The sequence below is a fragment of the Haliotis rubra genome, unplaced genomic scaffold (assembly GCF_003918875.1).
Source record: "Haliotis rubra isolate DU_JTF1 unplaced genomic scaffold, ASM391887v1 Scf259, whole genome shotgun sequence".
NCBI lineage: Eukaryota > Metazoa > Mollusca > Gastropoda > Lepetellida > Haliotidae > Haliotis > Haliotis rubra.
Genome location: NW_025766658.1, coordinates 905,012 through 922,792, shown reverse-complemented (window position 1 = coordinate 922,792; position 17,781 = coordinate 905,012). Strand labels below are relative to the sequence as shown.

At 38.4% G+C, this 17,781-nt stretch overlaps 1 protein-coding gene across 6 annotated transcripts in view; it reads left to right on the top strand.

The window, feature by feature from the left end:
- The window catches only part of LOC124279954 (sodium-dependent multivitamin transporter-like), a 64,438-nt gene that overhangs the window by 28,516 nt on the left and 18,141 nt on the right, over window positions 1–17,781 (top strand). For 5 of the 6 annotated variants that reach the window (XM_046715839.1, XM_046715838.1, XM_046715837.1 and 2 more), the window contains exons 2-3: window positions 14,000–14,423; window positions 15,851–15,919. In XM_046715839.1, coding sequence (XP_046571795.1) covers window positions 14,040–14,423; window positions 15,851–15,919 — 453 coding nt within the window. In that variant the 5' untranslated portion in view covers window positions 14,000–14,039. Of the gene's footprint in view, window positions 1–13,636; window positions 13,723–13,999; window positions 14,424–15,850; window positions 15,920–17,781 lie in introns of those variants that run through there. The other variant, XM_046715840.1, reaches the window with a different exon arrangement.

The window sequence follows — 17,781 nt, the reverse complement described above, 5'->3', positions numbered from 1 at the left end:
TAAATGAAAACGTAACAATATCGTCTGCAAACAAAAGTAAAAGTAAATCCTTGATTTTGGGAGAACAAATATTCCATTATTACATGATTTATACATATTATCTACAAGTTCATTAATGAAAGTAAGGGGCTTCGTACACAGCCTTGTCTCACACCAGTGGAAGTATTTAACTTTTTTAGTGTTGCCAGAATTAGTTCTAACACAGGCTGCAACAGAGTCATACATGCTTCTTAAAATATCATACATTTTGCCATGGCATCATTTGGTATGTAACATGAATAGCAATTTCTTACGGTCAACAAAATCAAAGTCGATGAACGCGCAATAGAATCACCCTTTAGGCCTGCATAGGTATTTTGTTTATAATGATTGTAATATAAATAAGTTATCAGATGTACTATAATCGGGTCTAAAACCAGCTTGAGCCTCGTCCAGTAGCTCGTTTAGATCAACCCAAGCACATAAACGCCCTCTAAAATATTAGCAAATAATTTTCCAGAAATATTTAAAAGAGATATTCCACGATAGTTGCATGGTTCAGATACAATCCCAGACTTGAAGAGAGGGACAATCATACCTATATTCCATATCGATGGGAATTTACCATTATCAAGAACAGACAGGTTGAATAAACCTTTCAGATATGACACTAGAGAAGTAGAGACCTTGCAGAGACTCCGTACACATGCACATACAGCGAGCGAATCACCAGGCCTTGATCTGGGTCAATGCTGGCAAGAATCACCCCAGTGTTGCTCACCCTGTGGGCAAAGGTTGGCTGAAAGAGTAAATGCTCTGAAATGTCAATGGACCATAGGCAACATCCTTCCACAAAAGACTGGCAAAACATCCAGCAAGAACTTAGATTTAAGTAGAATTGAAGATTCAGACGAAGCTGAGATTGAATGTCTTCTGGACACAATCTATGATGATTCGGCATAAAGGTACATAAATATAAGTAATGGTAACTCAATGTTATAGGAAGCCAGAATAAACCATCATGCTTTAAGTATAGTTGTAACATTAAGTTTGATCATTTTAGAGCAATTGAAGCAAGAATACATTCTTAAACCAACTGCCAACTTGTGTAGAAAAACAGCTTTCAAGTTTGATTTTCCACTTCTTAGCAATGCATTTTTCAAAGTTCGTCTTCCTGACGGACCGAACAATAGTGGCGGTGATTATGTTGAGAGTGTGGGGAAGAGATCGTTTCATTTGCAGATGTGTATGCCTTACATACAATGAACAGTAGCCTTCTAGGGTGGTATTTGATTGGATATAGGTGTAAACACATTTTCGGGTCGACAGAAATGTTTATCGGGAGTGACTGAAGCATTTTTGCGTTTTAAATCCTGTTTCGTTTAACGATTCTTCTTTTAGACGTAAACTTGGTCAGTCACGTTCAGAGGCCGATAATCCCTCGATATAGTCAGACGTCGCCCGTTATTTTTGTAGCTCAAAAAATATTTTACAAAGCGACGTCGCGCAAGACGTCGTGAGCGACGTGACGTCGTTCTTTTCTTACGCGCCACACGGTGGCTATTATAGGACACCATAAGAAACGGGGTGCTACGGAGTAGTTTACTGTAGGAGGCTGTATGAGGCGATGACAACTGACATGCATCGTGGCGTCGGTTAACCAGGGGTACGTTTGATAACGAGGGGGCAGACGAGAATGGCGTAGTGACGTCAATACAGTTTGATGTAATGCAAAAACAAGTGTACTTTATCGCTGATGAATTGTCGGCGCCTTTCAACTTGTAACGAAGCATCTTAGAAGAATGTCGTTGAGTGCGTTAGGTTTAACTCCACTTACAGTATTCCCGCTATATCATGGCGTTTAACACGTTTGTGAAACCCACAAGCAGAGGGATGGTGCTGAGGCTGCTGACAAGCCTAGCAACATAATCGGGACGATCGGGATTCGAACCCGGGTTCACAGGTTAATGGCGTGCCTGGTAGACGCCAATTTGCAAACGCGAATTACGGTGAATTAGATGATGGCGGACCGTGAATGATTTAATTGCATCTCCGTAACGTAGGTCAGGAACATGTAAAAATATGGCACACAACGTGTTAATATTTATAGACAATATGCTATTAAAAAGTAAATATGAATAATTTAATTATATCTCCGTAACGCAGGTTAGGTACATGGAAAAAGTATGGCACATACAGTTTTAATATATAATAGAAATATGCTTTTGACAATTAAGTGATATTCTGTGATTTAGTGATATTTTGTAGAACCAGGTTGTATAATTGTATATGGGTGTACAAAATGAATAATCCATTCAGAACGTGTCATGAATTTCGTGCAAACACGCCAACTTCGTGCCAGCGTTCTCCATGACGTGCACATGGTTTGGGTAAACTTCGTGAAACACCAGTGTGTTCGTGTCTATTTCAGTGATAAAAACTAGACTGAAAGCTGTCCTGATATTGTTTCAAACTCAAGTGAACGTTTTCTTTACCTACGGCGTCTGTCACGTTAGGAGCGGTGACATTGGCATCTTGGAAGCTGGAACACGACAGAGCATTGTGGCACGATTTATTAACGTTCACAGTAAGTAATTAGCAATTTATCCCGATACTGACATACAAATAACGTTGATGACAAGCATCGATGTGGTCAAACAAGATGCAACAACTGGCTCACAACACCGTTTCATAGCACGACTGTGTTAGGAAACTGTGGCCAAAGTGTCTCTCAAATCGGAGATGAGCTTCACAGAGCTACACATGTTACTATGAGTGGACAGAAGATTCGTTATCGGCTACCCAGATGGAACCCATACCCGGAGTTACACCTAATAAGTCACTCTAAGCAGTCCTTAACAAAAGCAATCCAATGACGTCACCCTGAATGGAATTTGTGAGGTGGAAGACCTCGCGACAGAAGCAACTATCCGTGTTAATAGTAGGTGAAGTGAGGTGAAATTGGGTTTAACGTCGTGCTTGAGAATATTTCGCTCATATGACGACGTGCATGCGTGTGTATGTGTATGTGCGGCTGCTTGTACTAGCCTAGACTTAAGCTGCTTTTATAGTGCTAGCCCACTGAGATACCATGCCGCAGTGAAGCATGAATACCCCACTCAGACACAGTATACTGACTCCGAGCCGACCAGTCCTTTAATGCCGAGCGCCAGGCAGGAACCAACAAGTACCACATTTTAACGTCTTTGGTATGACGCGGTCGGGGATTGAACCCGCGATCTTCCGCTCTCCAGGCGGACGCTTGTTAATAGCAGGAGAGAAACAAGGAGAATTACATGGTTGTATAGCTCTTGTAAGATTAAGTGTGTATGAGTTGTTACGGTTAATAATGTGCCGTGACAAAAGGGTTAAGAATCCCTTTGAACCAGCAAAGTAGAACACAGACAAGTCTAAAATATTCAATAATATATTGAACAAACAATGAGCTAGCTACAATGAATGACAATACAGATTTCTAGTTCAATGCAATTGAGTCACAAATCTATAATATTGGGTCACAAATATAAAATATTAACTCACCAGAGTCTTGACATTTACAGTGAGAACAGATATTCTGATTGAAGGTTGTTTGCAATGACAGCAATGCCCCCACGCTGTATTTTATTTAATTTTAGATTTTTTCGGTAAAACGTTATACAATAACATTTCAAGTATGAGTTTTGTGGGTAAAAGTATTATCCATCTGCCCCATCTGCCTGGTTTTATTTTTATTCCTTTATTTTGATTAGACACAGCTTGTGCTTGTTGCGAGAATTGCCATGATACTGGAGATGCTTATTGTTTTATCATCTTTTTGAACGAGATTATTCTTTGTTTTAAACATATTTTATTGTCCAAAAATGAATTTTGGCACAACGGTACCACTTACTGTAGCCATCTCCCTAAATATAGTGAAAAATAACATTACATAATGGGAATGAACAACTTGCATTGGAATCTTGACATTGTGTTACAAACAGTGTGTTGCTGAGAGCGACGTTAAACAACAAACCGTAGCGGCAGCTACTAAAGGGGAAACAACTATTGCGATAGCGACAGTCTATTGCAACATACTATTGCAACATACAATTGTGATAGTGAAAGTCTATTGCAACATACTATTGCAACATACAATTGTGATAGTGATGGTCTATTGCAACATACTATTGCAACATACAATTGTGATAGTGATAGTCTATTGCAACATACTATTGCAACATACAATTGTGATAGTGATAGTCTATTGCAACATACTATTGCAACATACAATTGAGATAGTGATAGTCTATTGCAACATACTATTGCAACATACAATTGTGATAGTGATAGTCTATTACAACATACTGTTGCAACATACAGTTGTGATAATGATAGTCTATTGCAACATACTATTGCAACATACAATTGTGATAGTGATAGTCTATTGCAACATACTATTGCAACATACAATTGTGATAGTGATAGTCTATTGCAACATACTATTGCAACATACAATTGTGATAGTGATAGTCTATTGCACCATACTATTGCAATAGCGATAGTCTATTGCACCATACTATTGCGATAGCGATAGTCTATTGCACCATACTATTGCGATAGCGATAGTCTATTGCAACATACAATTGTGATAGTGATAGTCTATTGCAACATACTATTGCAACATACAATTGTGATAGTGATAGTCTATTGCAACATACTATTGCAACATACAATTGTGATAGTGATAGTCTATTGCAACATACTATTGCAACATACAATTGTGATAGTGATAGTCTATTGCAACATACTATTGCAACATACAATTGTGATAGTGATAGTCTATTGCAACATACTATTGCACCATACTATTGCGATAGCGATAGTCTATTGCACCATACTATTGCGATAGCGATAGTCTATTGCAACATACTATTGCATCATACAATTGTGATAGTGATAGTCTATTTCTATTGCACCATACTATTGCAACATACAATTGTGATAGTGATAGTCTATTGCACAATACTATTGCAACATACAATTGTGATAGTGATAGTCTATTGCACCATACTATTGCAACATACAATTGGGATAGTGATAGTCCATTGCACTATACTATTGCAACATACAATTGTGATAGTGATAGTCTATTGCAACATACTATTGCACCATATTATTGCGATAGCGATAGTCTATTGCACCATACTATTGCAATAGCGATAGTCTATTGCACCATACTATTGCGATAGCGCTAGTCTATTGCACCATACTATTGCGATAGCGATAGTCTATTGCAACATACTATTGCAACATACAATTGTGATAGTGATAGTCTATTGCAACATACTATTGCAACATACAATTGTGATAGTGATAGTCTATTGCAACATACTATTGCAACATACAATTGTGATAGTGATAGTCTATTGCAACATACTATTGCAGCATACAATTGTGATAGTGATAGTCTATTGCAACATACTATTGCAACATACAATTGTGATAGTGATAGTCTATTGCAACATACTATTGCACCATACTATTGCGATAGCGATAGTCTATTGCACCATACTATTGCGATAGCGATAGTCTATTGCACCATACTATTGCGATAGCGAAAGTCTGTTGCACCATACTATTGCGATAGCGATAGTCTATTGCACCATACTATTGCGATAGCGATAGTCTATTGCAACATACTATTGCAACATACAATTGCGATAGCGATAGTCTATTGCAACATACTATTGCAACATACAATTGTGATAGTGATAGTCTATTGCACCATACTATTGCAACATACAATTGTGATAGTGATAGTCTATTGCACAATACTATTGCAACATACAATTGTGATAGTGATAGTCTATTGCACCATACTATTGCAACATACAATTGGGATAGTGATAGTCCATTGTACTATACTATTGCAACATACAATTGCGATAGCGACAGTCTATTGCACCATACTATTGCAACATACCATTGCGATAGCGATAGGCTATTGCAACATACTATTGCGATAGCGATAGTCTATTGCAACATACCATTGCGATAGCGATAGTCTATTGCAACATACTATTGCGATAGCAATAGTCTATTGCAACATACTATTGCGATAGCGATAGTCTATTGCAGCATACTATTGCTATAGTGATAGGCTATTGCAACATACCATTGCAATAGCGATAGTCTATTGCAACATACTATTGCACCATACTATTGTGATAGTGATAGTTTATTGCAACATACTATTGCACCATACAATTGTGATAGTGACAGTCTATTGCACCATACAATTGCAATAGCGATAGTCTATTGCAACATACTATTGCAATAGCGATAGTTTATTGCAACATACTATTGCGATAGCGATAGTCTATTGCAACATACAATTGTGATAGTGATAGTCTATTGCACTATACTATTGCAACATACAATTGTGATAGTGACAGTCTATTGCACCATACAATTGCAATAGCGATAGTCTATTGCAACATACTATTGCGATAGCGATAGTCTATTGCACCATACTATTGCGATAGCGATAGTCTATTGCAACATACTATTGCAACATACAATTGTGATAGTGATAGTCTATTGCAACATACTATTGCAACATACAATTGTGATAGTGATAGTCTATTGCAACATACTATTGCAACATACAATTGTGATAGTGATAGTCTATTGCAACATACTATTGCAACATACAATTGTGATAGTGATAGTCTATTGCAACATACTATTGCAACATACAATTGTGATAGTGATAGTCTATTGCAACATACTATTGCACCATACTATTGCGATAGCGATAGTCTATTGCACCATACTATTGCGATAGCGATAGTCTATTGCAACATACTATTGCACCATACAATTGTGATAGTGATAGTCTATTGCACCATACTATTGCAACATACAATTGTGATAGTGATAGTCTATTGCACAATACTATTGCAACATACAATTGTGATAGTGATAGTCTATTGCACCATACTATTGCAACATACAATTGGGATAGTGATAGTCCATTGCACTATACTATTGCAACATACAATTGTGATAGTGATAGTCTATTGCAACATACTATTGCACCATACTATTGCGATAGCGATAGTCTATTGCACCATACTATTGCAATAGCGATAGTCTATTGCACCATACTATTGCGATAGCGATAGTCTATTGCACCATACTATTGCGATAGCGATAGTCTATTGCAACATACTATTGCAACATACAATTGTGATAGTGATAGTCTATTGCAACATACTATTGCAACATACAATTGTGATAGTGATAGTCTATTGCAACATACTCTTGCAACATACAATTGTGATAGTGATAGTCTATTGCAACATACTATTGCAACATACAATTGTGATAGTGATAGTCTATTGCAAGATACTATTGCAACATACAATTGTGATAGTGATAGTCTATTGCAACATACTATTGCACCATACTATTGCGATAGCGATAGTCTATTCCACCATACTATTGCGATAGCGATAGTCTATTGCTCCATACTATTGCGATAGCGATAGGCTATTGCAACATACTATTGCGATAGCGAAAGTTAAAGTCTGTTGCACCATACTATTGCGATAGCGATAGTCTATTGCACCATACTATTGCGATAGCGATAGTCTATTGCAACATACTATTGCAACATACAATTGCGATAGCGATAGTCTATTGCAACATACTATTGCAACATACAATTGTGATAGTGATAGTCTATTGCACCATACTATTGCAACATACAATTGTGATAGTGATAGTCTATTGCACAATACTATTGCAACATACAATTGTGATAGTGATAGTCTATTGCACCATACTATTGCAACATACAATTGGGATAGTGATAGTCCATTGCACTATACTATTGCAACATACAATTGCGATAGCGACAGTCTATTGCACCATACTATTGCAACATACCATTGCGATAGCGATAGGCTATTGCAACATACTATTGCGATAGCGATAGTCTATTGCAACATACCATTGCGATAGCGATAGTCTATTGCAACATACTATTGCGATAGCAATAGTCTATTGCAACATACTATTGCGATAGCGATAGTCTATTGCAACATACTATTGCTATAGTGATAGGCTATTGCAACATACCATTGCGATAGCGATAGTCTATTGCAACATACTATTGCACCATACTATTGTGATAGTGATAGTCTATTGCAACATACTATTGCACCATACAATTGTGATAGTGACAGTCTATTGCACCATACAATTGCAATAGCGATAGTCTATTGCAACATACTATTGCTATAGTGATAGGCTATTGCAACATACCATTGCGATAGCGATAGTCTATTGCAACATACTATTGCACCATACTATTGTGATAGTGATAGTCTATTGCAACATACTATTGCACCATACAATTGTGATAGTGACAGTCTATTGCACCATACAATTGCAATAGCGATAGTCTATTGCAACATACTATTGCGATAGCGATAGTTTATTGCAACATACTATTGCGATAGCGATAGTCTATTGCAACATACAATTGTGATAGTGATAGTCTATTGCACTATACTATTGCAACATACAATTGTGATAGTGACAGTCTATTGCACCATACAATTGCAATAGCGATAGTCTATTGCAACATACTATTGCGATAGCGATAGTCTATTGCAACATACCATTGCGATAGCGATAGTCTATTGCAACATACCATTGCGATAGCGATAGTCTATTGCAACATACCATTGTGATAGCGATAGTCTATTGCACCATACTATTGCAGCATACAATTGTGATAGTGATAGTCTATTGCACCATACTATTGCAACATACAATTGTGATAGTGAAAGTTTATTGCACAATACTATTGCAACATACAATTGTGATAGTGATAGTCTATTGCACCATACTATTGCAACATACAATTTGGATAGTGATAGTCTATTGCAACATACTATTGCAACATACAATTGCGATAGCGATAGTCTATTGCAACATACTATTGCAACATACCATTGCGATAGCGATAGTCTATTGCAACATACCATTGCGATAGCGATAGTCTATTGCAACATACTATTGCGATAGCGATAGTCTATTGCAACATACTATTGCGATATCGATAGTCTATTGCAACATACCATTGCGATAGCGATAGTCTATTGCAACATACTATTGTGATAGCGATAGTCTATTGCACCATACTATTGCACCATACTATTGCACCATACTATTGTGATAGTGATAGTCTATTGCACCATACTATTGCACAATACAATTGTGATAGTGATAGTCTATTGCACCATACAATTGCAATAGCGATAGTCTATTGCAACATACTATTGCGATAGCGATAGTCTATTGCAACATACTATTGCGATAGCGATAGTCTATTGCAACATACAATTGTGATAGTGATAGTCTATTGCACTATAGCATGCTATTGCATGGTGATGGTCTACACTATTGCGATAGCGATAGTCTATTGCAACATACAATTGCGATAGCGATAGTCTATTGCAACATACTATTGCGATAGCGATAGTTTATTGCAACATACCATTGCGATAGCGATAGTCTATTGCAACATACCATTGCGATAGCGATAGTCTATTGCAACATACTATTGCGATAGCGATAGTCTATTGCAACATACTATTGCGATAGCGATAGTCTATTGCAACATACCATTGCGATAGCGATAGTCTATTGCAACATACTATTGCTATAGCGATAGACTATTGCAACATACCATTGCAATAGCGATAGTCTATTGCAACATACTATTGCGATAGCGATAGTCTATTGCAACATACCATTGCGATAGCGATAGTCTATTGCAACATACTATTGCGATAGCGATAGGCTATTGCAACATACCATTGCAATAGCGATAGTCTATTGCAACATACTATTGCGATAGCGATAGTCTATTGCAACATACCATTGCGATAGCGATAGTCTATTGCAACATACCATTGCGATAGCGATAGGCTATTGCAACATACTATTGCGATAGTGATAGTCTATTGCACCATACTATTGCAACATACCATTGCGATAGCGATAGGCTATTGCAACATACTATTGCGATAGCGAAAGTCTATTGCAACATACCATTGCGATAGCGATAGTCTATTGCAACATACTATTGCGATAGCGATAGTCTATTGCAACATACTATTGCGATAGCGATAGTCTATTGCAACATACAATTGCGATAGCGATAGTCTATTGCAACATACCATTGCGATAGCGATAGCGATAGTCTATTGCAACATACCATTGCGATAGCGATAGTCTATTGCAACATACTATTCCGATAGCGATAGTCTATTGCAACATACCATTGCGATAGCGATAGTCTATTGCACCATACTATTGTGATAGCGATAGTCTATTGCAACATACTATTGCAACATACAATTGCGATAGCGATAGTCTATTGCAACATACTATTGCAACATACAATTGCGATAGCGATAGTCTATTGCAACATACCATTGCGATAGCGATAGTCTATTGCAACATACAATTGCGATAGCGATAGTCTATTGCAACATACTATTGCAACATACAATTGTGATAGCGATAGTCTATTGCAACATACTATTGCAACATACAATTGCTATAGCGATAGTCTATTGCACCATACTATTGCGATAGCGATAGTCTATTGCAGCATACCATTGCGATAGCGATAGTCTATTGCAACATACTATTGCGATAGCGATAGTCTATTGCAACATACCATTGCGATAGCGATAGTCTATTGCAACATACAATTCCGATAGCGATAGTCTATTGCAACATACTATTGCGATAGCGATAGTCTATTGCAACATACAATTGCAATAGCGATAGTCTATTGCAACATACAATTGCGATAGCGATAGTCTATTGCAACATACCATTGCGATAGCGATAGTCTATTGCACCATACTATTGCGATAGCGATGTATGTTGTAATAGTATGTTGCAATAGACTATCGCTATCGCAGTAGTATGTTGCAATAGACTATCGCTATCGCAGTAGTATGTTGCAATAGACTATCGCTATCGCAATTGTATGTTGCAATAGACTATCGCTATCTCAGTAGTATGTTGCAATAGACTATCGCTATCGCAATTGTATGTTGCAATAGTATGTTGCAATAGACTATCGCTATCGCAATAGTATGGTGCAATAAACTCTCGCTTGCGATAGCGATAGTCTATTGCAACATACAGTTGCGATAGCGATAGTCTATTGCGACCAATTCCCAAATGAATGTATAGTTTATATGAAATAAAAACAAGCTGAAGTAGTTTCAGTCTCTGTAAAAAACTGACAAGAAACTTGAAACACAGATCAAGGGTGTTAAGGAGGTATCGGGGCCTATAACTCTAAATCAAAGTGAACGAATCTGGTACTGCGCATTTGTCAACGGAAGTCAATTACTAAACTATCGATAGTCACACATACTATCGATGCATCGTTTCGTTTCCACCATCGATTAATTGCTATCGGAGACTCAACAATTGCAATCGATCGATAGTTCGATGCATCGTTACAGCCGTAACACACAGACATGATTGTGGCATGATTCTGTCAGTTCCCCACCCAACAGACCAGTAGCTGTCTGATATCAGCATGCTATGAACGTTGGTCAACGGGGTGTACAGCAATATGCAGTTGGTGTACTTGGAAAGCTTGGAATCTCTAGCTTTACAAAACCGATGTTTCTAGACTAAAACATACTAGACTAATACTACAACATACATATTCACTATGAATAGATATTTGATCAGTTTTTAGAATGTATGTCTTGCACCAGGCACATTTGCATCAACTGACTTTAACAAAATGAAGGTCAAAAGTCAAGGTCAAAGGAATCGGATTTATGGCTTTTCTAGCCTGAAAAATATTTATTGTACACAAACCTGGGTGAGGCCAAGTGGGGAATTCTAACTAACTAACTAACTAACTAATAATTCTACTAATAATAATAATGAGAAAAACTAACTCTCTCTCTCTCTATCTCTCTCTCTCTCTCTCTCCTCCCTCTCTCTCTGCTGCCTAAACCTATCCCAACAGACCAGTAGCTGTCTGATATCAGCATGCTATGAACGTTGGTCAACGGGGTGTACAGCAATATGCAGTTGGTGTACTTGGAAAGCTTGGAATCTCTAGTTTTACAAAACCGATGTTTCTAGACTAAAAATGTCAGACAAACTATCGTTTTGGAGCGTTGTGACCTTGCCATTGTGGAAAGAATACTACAACATACATATTCACTATGAATAGATATTTGATAAGTTTTTAGAATGTATGTCTTGCACCAGGCACATTTGCATCAACTGGCTTTAACAAAATGCAGGTCAAAAGTCAAGGTCATAGGAATGGGATTTATGGCTTTTCTTGCCTGAAACTATTTTTTTATTATACACAAATCTGGGTGAGGCCAAGTGGGGAATTATAACTAACCAACTAACTAATAATTCTACTAATGACGATAATGAGAAAAACTAACTCTCTCTCTCTCTCTCTCTCTCTCTCTCTCTCTCTCTCTCTCTCTCTCTCTCTCTCTCTCTCTCTCTCTCTCTCTCTCTCTCTCTCTCTCTCTCTCTCTCTCTCTCTCTCTCCTCCTCTCTCTCTCTCCTCTCCTCTCTCCTCTCTCTCTCTCTCTCTCCCTCCCTCTCTCTCTCTTTCTCTCTCCTCCCTCTCTCTCTCTCTCTCTCTCTCTCTCTCTCTCTCTCTCTCTCTCTCTCTCTCTCTCTCTCTCTCTCTCTCTCTCTCTCTCTCTCTCTCTCTCTCTCTCTCTCTCTCTCTCTCTCTCTCTCTCTCTTCTCTCAGATATTGTTTGTAGCACTGTTATGACGAACGTGTCACCTACCTTGTGATGGTAATGCTTTAGTACTTGATTGTATAATTGCTATTCATGGATTGTCTGATTAGGGTTATGAGGGTGACGGTTTTCCCAAGTCAAAACATTGATTACACAGCAGTCTCGTTTCCTGCTGACTGGGTTCCTTCCTATTGCGCAACTTAGTACAATAACCAGTTCAGAATTTGAAACCAACTCATTCAACTGGATACGTAAATATTAATCAGCATTAGTTGATACATCTAATTACTTGTATATTGCAACACTACGCTCCTTCTAGTCCTTGCAAACACGTCGTACAGCGTGCTCCCTCGTACAGCGTGCTCTGACAAACGGAAATCTGGAAATCGTGGAAATCTCAAAACGAGGCTCGGTCGCTAGGAAAGTTTGGCGGTACGGTCTTAATATTATATAAATCATATTGTACGTTACATTTAATGAGCGCAAAGAACACATAACAGGTGTAACCGTGTAGCCAGATGCATTGTGAATCATTGTACGACCTCGTCAAACAGGGGCAATCTGTGACGTCTTAGTTAACGACATGCTGCCTAAACCTCGACCTAAAATATAGAAATACGATTTTCTTAAACTTTAAAATTAACACTAGTTTGTAAATACCATTTCCTTATTAAAAACAAGGAATTGGAATTCAGTGTAACCATAGTTGTTTGTAGTGTCTCTTTTCACTTTCACACGAGAAAATTCGGATAGGCTGAAAAGTAGGTCATTGTCTGAATTGGTTCATGAGACTGATGTTTCGGTTTGGCTATCACATCTGTTTTTTAACGCCATATTCAGCAATGCAGCTGCAGTTTCAGAATGTTTCGTTAATATTATTATACGCCTTGCTTCACCTCGTGGAATTCTATTGTAATTGACAAAGGTAATACAACCATGAACTATCCTTTCATTCGTGACTTTAAATTATAATCTACTGGAAACTAAAAAAGGAACACATGAAAGAACATTTGTTGCTATATTCATTTCCAGTTTGTTTAGCTCTTCGTTGCAATGTAAGTGAAAATCTGGAAATGCTCAAAGGAATATTTGTACTTTCATATGTTCCCGCATTCGCTTCCACCAGTGTATATTTGAATGTACCATTACAGTCTTTATCTATCGCTCACTCATTTATATGTTTTGTTTCATATGCCATTCAGGTTCAGGCATCAAAGACTCTGATCTCAAAGCAGCGACATCATGGACGGCAAAGTAAACGGCAACTCCACCATGGCCACTGGGTCTCCAAATTCCCACATGTTCCACATCGCCGACTATGCCATGTTCGGGGCTACGCTACTGATTTCTTTGGGTATTGGCATTTTCCAAGCATTCCGAGACAGAAAGAAACAGTCAATGTCCGAATATCTCGTGGCTGGCCGTAAAATGGCCATCATTCCTGTCGCTGTGTCGTTGCTGGTGTCGTTCGAGTCCTCCATCTTGATGCTCGGCATGCCGGCGGAGGCTTATGTCTATGGCATCCAGTACCTCATTGGCACCCTAGGGTTCAGTCTTGCCATCCTCCTGGCTGTGTATATGGTAGTGCCAGTCATTCACCCGCTCAAACTGACCAGCGCCTATGAGGTAAGTGCAACTATTACTACTACTACTACTACTACTACTACTACTACTACTACTACTACTACTACCACCACCAATTTTTGGAGTAGTCCCGTGAAGATCCGGGTTAGAATTAGTCTTCAGCAGCCCATGCTTGTCGTAAGAGGGGACTGATCGGATCGGGTGGTCAGGCTCTCTAACTTGGTTGACACATGTCATCGTATCCCAAGTGCTATAATGGTGTTAATCACTGGAGTGTCTGGTCCAGGCTCGATTATTTACAGACCGCCGCCATATAGCTGGAATATTGTGGCGTTAAACAACAACAACCAACCAAACCAAACTAAACCGTTAGGATGAAGTTCGTAGTCTCTATCAAAATCATAATATTTTCAGAGACTAACAATTAGTCTAGTTTTGCTGTACTGTGAGATGACAGAGATATGCTCCTGTCTCATACGTAGTCATAACAAGCTTCCGGAAATGTCCACAATGCTGGAAAGGTCAATTCTGGTTTTCCCTGATTGACCCCCAAACCGTTTAAACACAACACCTTCCACACTACTGTGCCTTACTTGATGTCAGCAGAAACAATGTAATACAATTAAAACATTATTTTACATCAGATGTTAGACGTTGGGAAGTACAATATTGAACAAGCTTTATAGATACCTTCCTGCTTGACAACGGTACATATAGCTGAAATATAGCTGGAATATTGCTGGAATATAGCTGGAATATTGCTGCGTGTGGCGTTAAACAACAAACCAACCAACATTTCTGGTATCCCCCGCTGTGATATTGCTGGAATCTTGCTAAAAGCGGCTTAAAACTAAATTCACTCATCCACTGTGTCAACTTCTTTATTAAGAGGAACACGACGTTTCGGAGTATATTCTTACTCCTTAATCAGGTGAATGAAAAACAAGGAAGGAGATAGTTATATCAGTACATGTGAAACAACAGCAGTGATGAGATGGCAATAGTGGGCGCTTAAAGGCACATGTCACATAGTTTCGACAATATTTTAGCCTATATTATATGCATTTGGGGTATATGCACTCACTTTAGCTTCCTATTGATGCAATAAAAGACTGGTATCCCTTACGAATTGCCTAAAATCGATAAATGAAACTTCGAGGTGAAAGTAAATTATCTGGCAGCTGATAGTTAGCATTATTGCTAGAAATGAATTATTTCATTTTAGTAAATTGTGGTATGATATAGTGCCTTTAAAAAGGAACTTTACTTATCAATTCCAGGCAAGTCGTAAGGCATAATAAGTCTTTTATTGCATCAGGAAGCTAAAGTGAGTGCATATGCCCTAATGTATATCTTATAAGCCAAAATATTGTCGAAAATATTGCCTTTAAGCTGCAAGCCGTGAAATCACTGGAATACTGTTAAAAGTGGAGTCAAACCCGTCACTCACTCACTTGTCACAATTGCAGTATCTGGAACTGAGATTCAAGTCAAGACTGGTGCGGACGGTGGGATCTGTACTGGGAATTATCAGCTATGTAAGTATCAAGTTATTGTTCCAGTCAAATCATCTTAAGGGGATGTTCCCATTTCGCCTACATCCCATTTCGCATACATCCCATTTCGCCTACAGTAATTGAGGATGGCAACTCATCCACCCCTCATTCAGTGAATGGGATGGCCCACATTTCCTGCTCAGTGTCGTCAAAAGAATATGTTCACTGTCTTGTTTTGTTATTTTATTAATTAAAGTGGTTTGTTGCTTAATAACGCATCACCAGTTTATACATTGCCGACCGACGATTTGACCTTCCTGGCAAGGCAAGAGCGGGACTTGCACATTGCATGGAGACAGCCTATTTATTTATTCATTCATTCATTCATTTATTCAAGTTACTTATTTGAGTGGCATTTAGAAGTTGGTGTGATGAACAGCGAGAAGAGTTCTATGGATATACAACTTCTTTAATATAATATGAGCGACGTTTCGGTGTAGCTACTGACACCGTTGTCAAGCAAGTGTAACATCTAATATTAATAAACGTTGCTCATATTAATATTAAGGACGTTGTTTATCCGTAGAACTCTCCTCGTTGTTCATTCATTCATTCATTCATTCACCTTCATCCCACTCATTGCCCAACGTTCCTCGACTATCACATGGTCGGTGTCTTCTCTGTATAGCGATGCTAGGTACACACCTGTCTTCCAGTATAAATGACGGTTAAGTGCAACTGAACCTTTTCCACACCGATAACTAATCTCTGCAGAGTAGATAAAGCAGGGCAGATTTACGATTCCGACGATATCTTCAGCATGAAAACGTCAGGGTACCCTGCCCCATCTTGACAGGCAAGTCACTTGTTCACATGAAACAAAACAGAAACATATGGTAGATATCCCGTTTCACCTCTCCAGCATCCGACCTCTACAACTAGGTATGTGCCATCACACCTAGAAACGTCTCTGTTGACCCAGATTTCGAATTGCAGCGGTCTTAACACGCTCGATCAGAATGGACTTTAACAATATTCCACAAATGTTGTCCCCTTTGTTCCTGAACCAGCTGACTGCACCAAACAATTGGATTAAAATGTATACATGTTTTGTCCAACGTTACAACCCTGTGAACACTACTTATCCTCCACGGGATCGGGAACTATTTTAGGAAGCAGCGACAGAGGGAACACTACCTTTTCACAGGTTCATCATTTTCTACAAACCCTTTTTCTTCATCAAAATCGATGGTCAAGATTAGTGTTTATGGTTATGACAATACAATGATGTTTGATGTACAATCATCTGTATATCGACTATATAATACGATTTTATTATTGAGCTAAGATTAGATTTTAAAAACGCCGTGATCATCCTGTTTGCTGATTTAATCACTTTATATCGATACCTCTTAAGTCGGAATGACGTTCAATCGTTTCTGCACGATGGAGAAACCTGTGATTTCACAGACACAGGAAGTGTTTGTCTCGTCGCATTTCTTTGTTTTGGGGTTTGTTTTTTGTTGTTGTTTTTTGTTGTTTTTTAAATTAGATCAGGTTATGTGAAATGACAAGAGTAAAAGTCACCAAAGAAAATATCAACTTTCCCGATTTGTTACGTCAAGAAGACTAGGCAGTTCTTATGTGAAGGGGCGGTGGGATAGCCTAGTAGTTAAAGCGTTTGCTCGTCACGCTGAAGACCCGGGTTCGGTTCCCCACAATGTGGGTACAATGTTTGAAGCCCATTTCTGGTGTCCCCCGCCGTGATATTGCTGGAATATTGCTAAAAGCGGCGTTAAACCATGCTCGCTTACTCACTCCTATGTGAGATGTAAACTGAAAACGTATGTGATTATTTACGCGGAGAATGGTTGTCAAGTTGAACGTAAACGATTCTCCTGTTT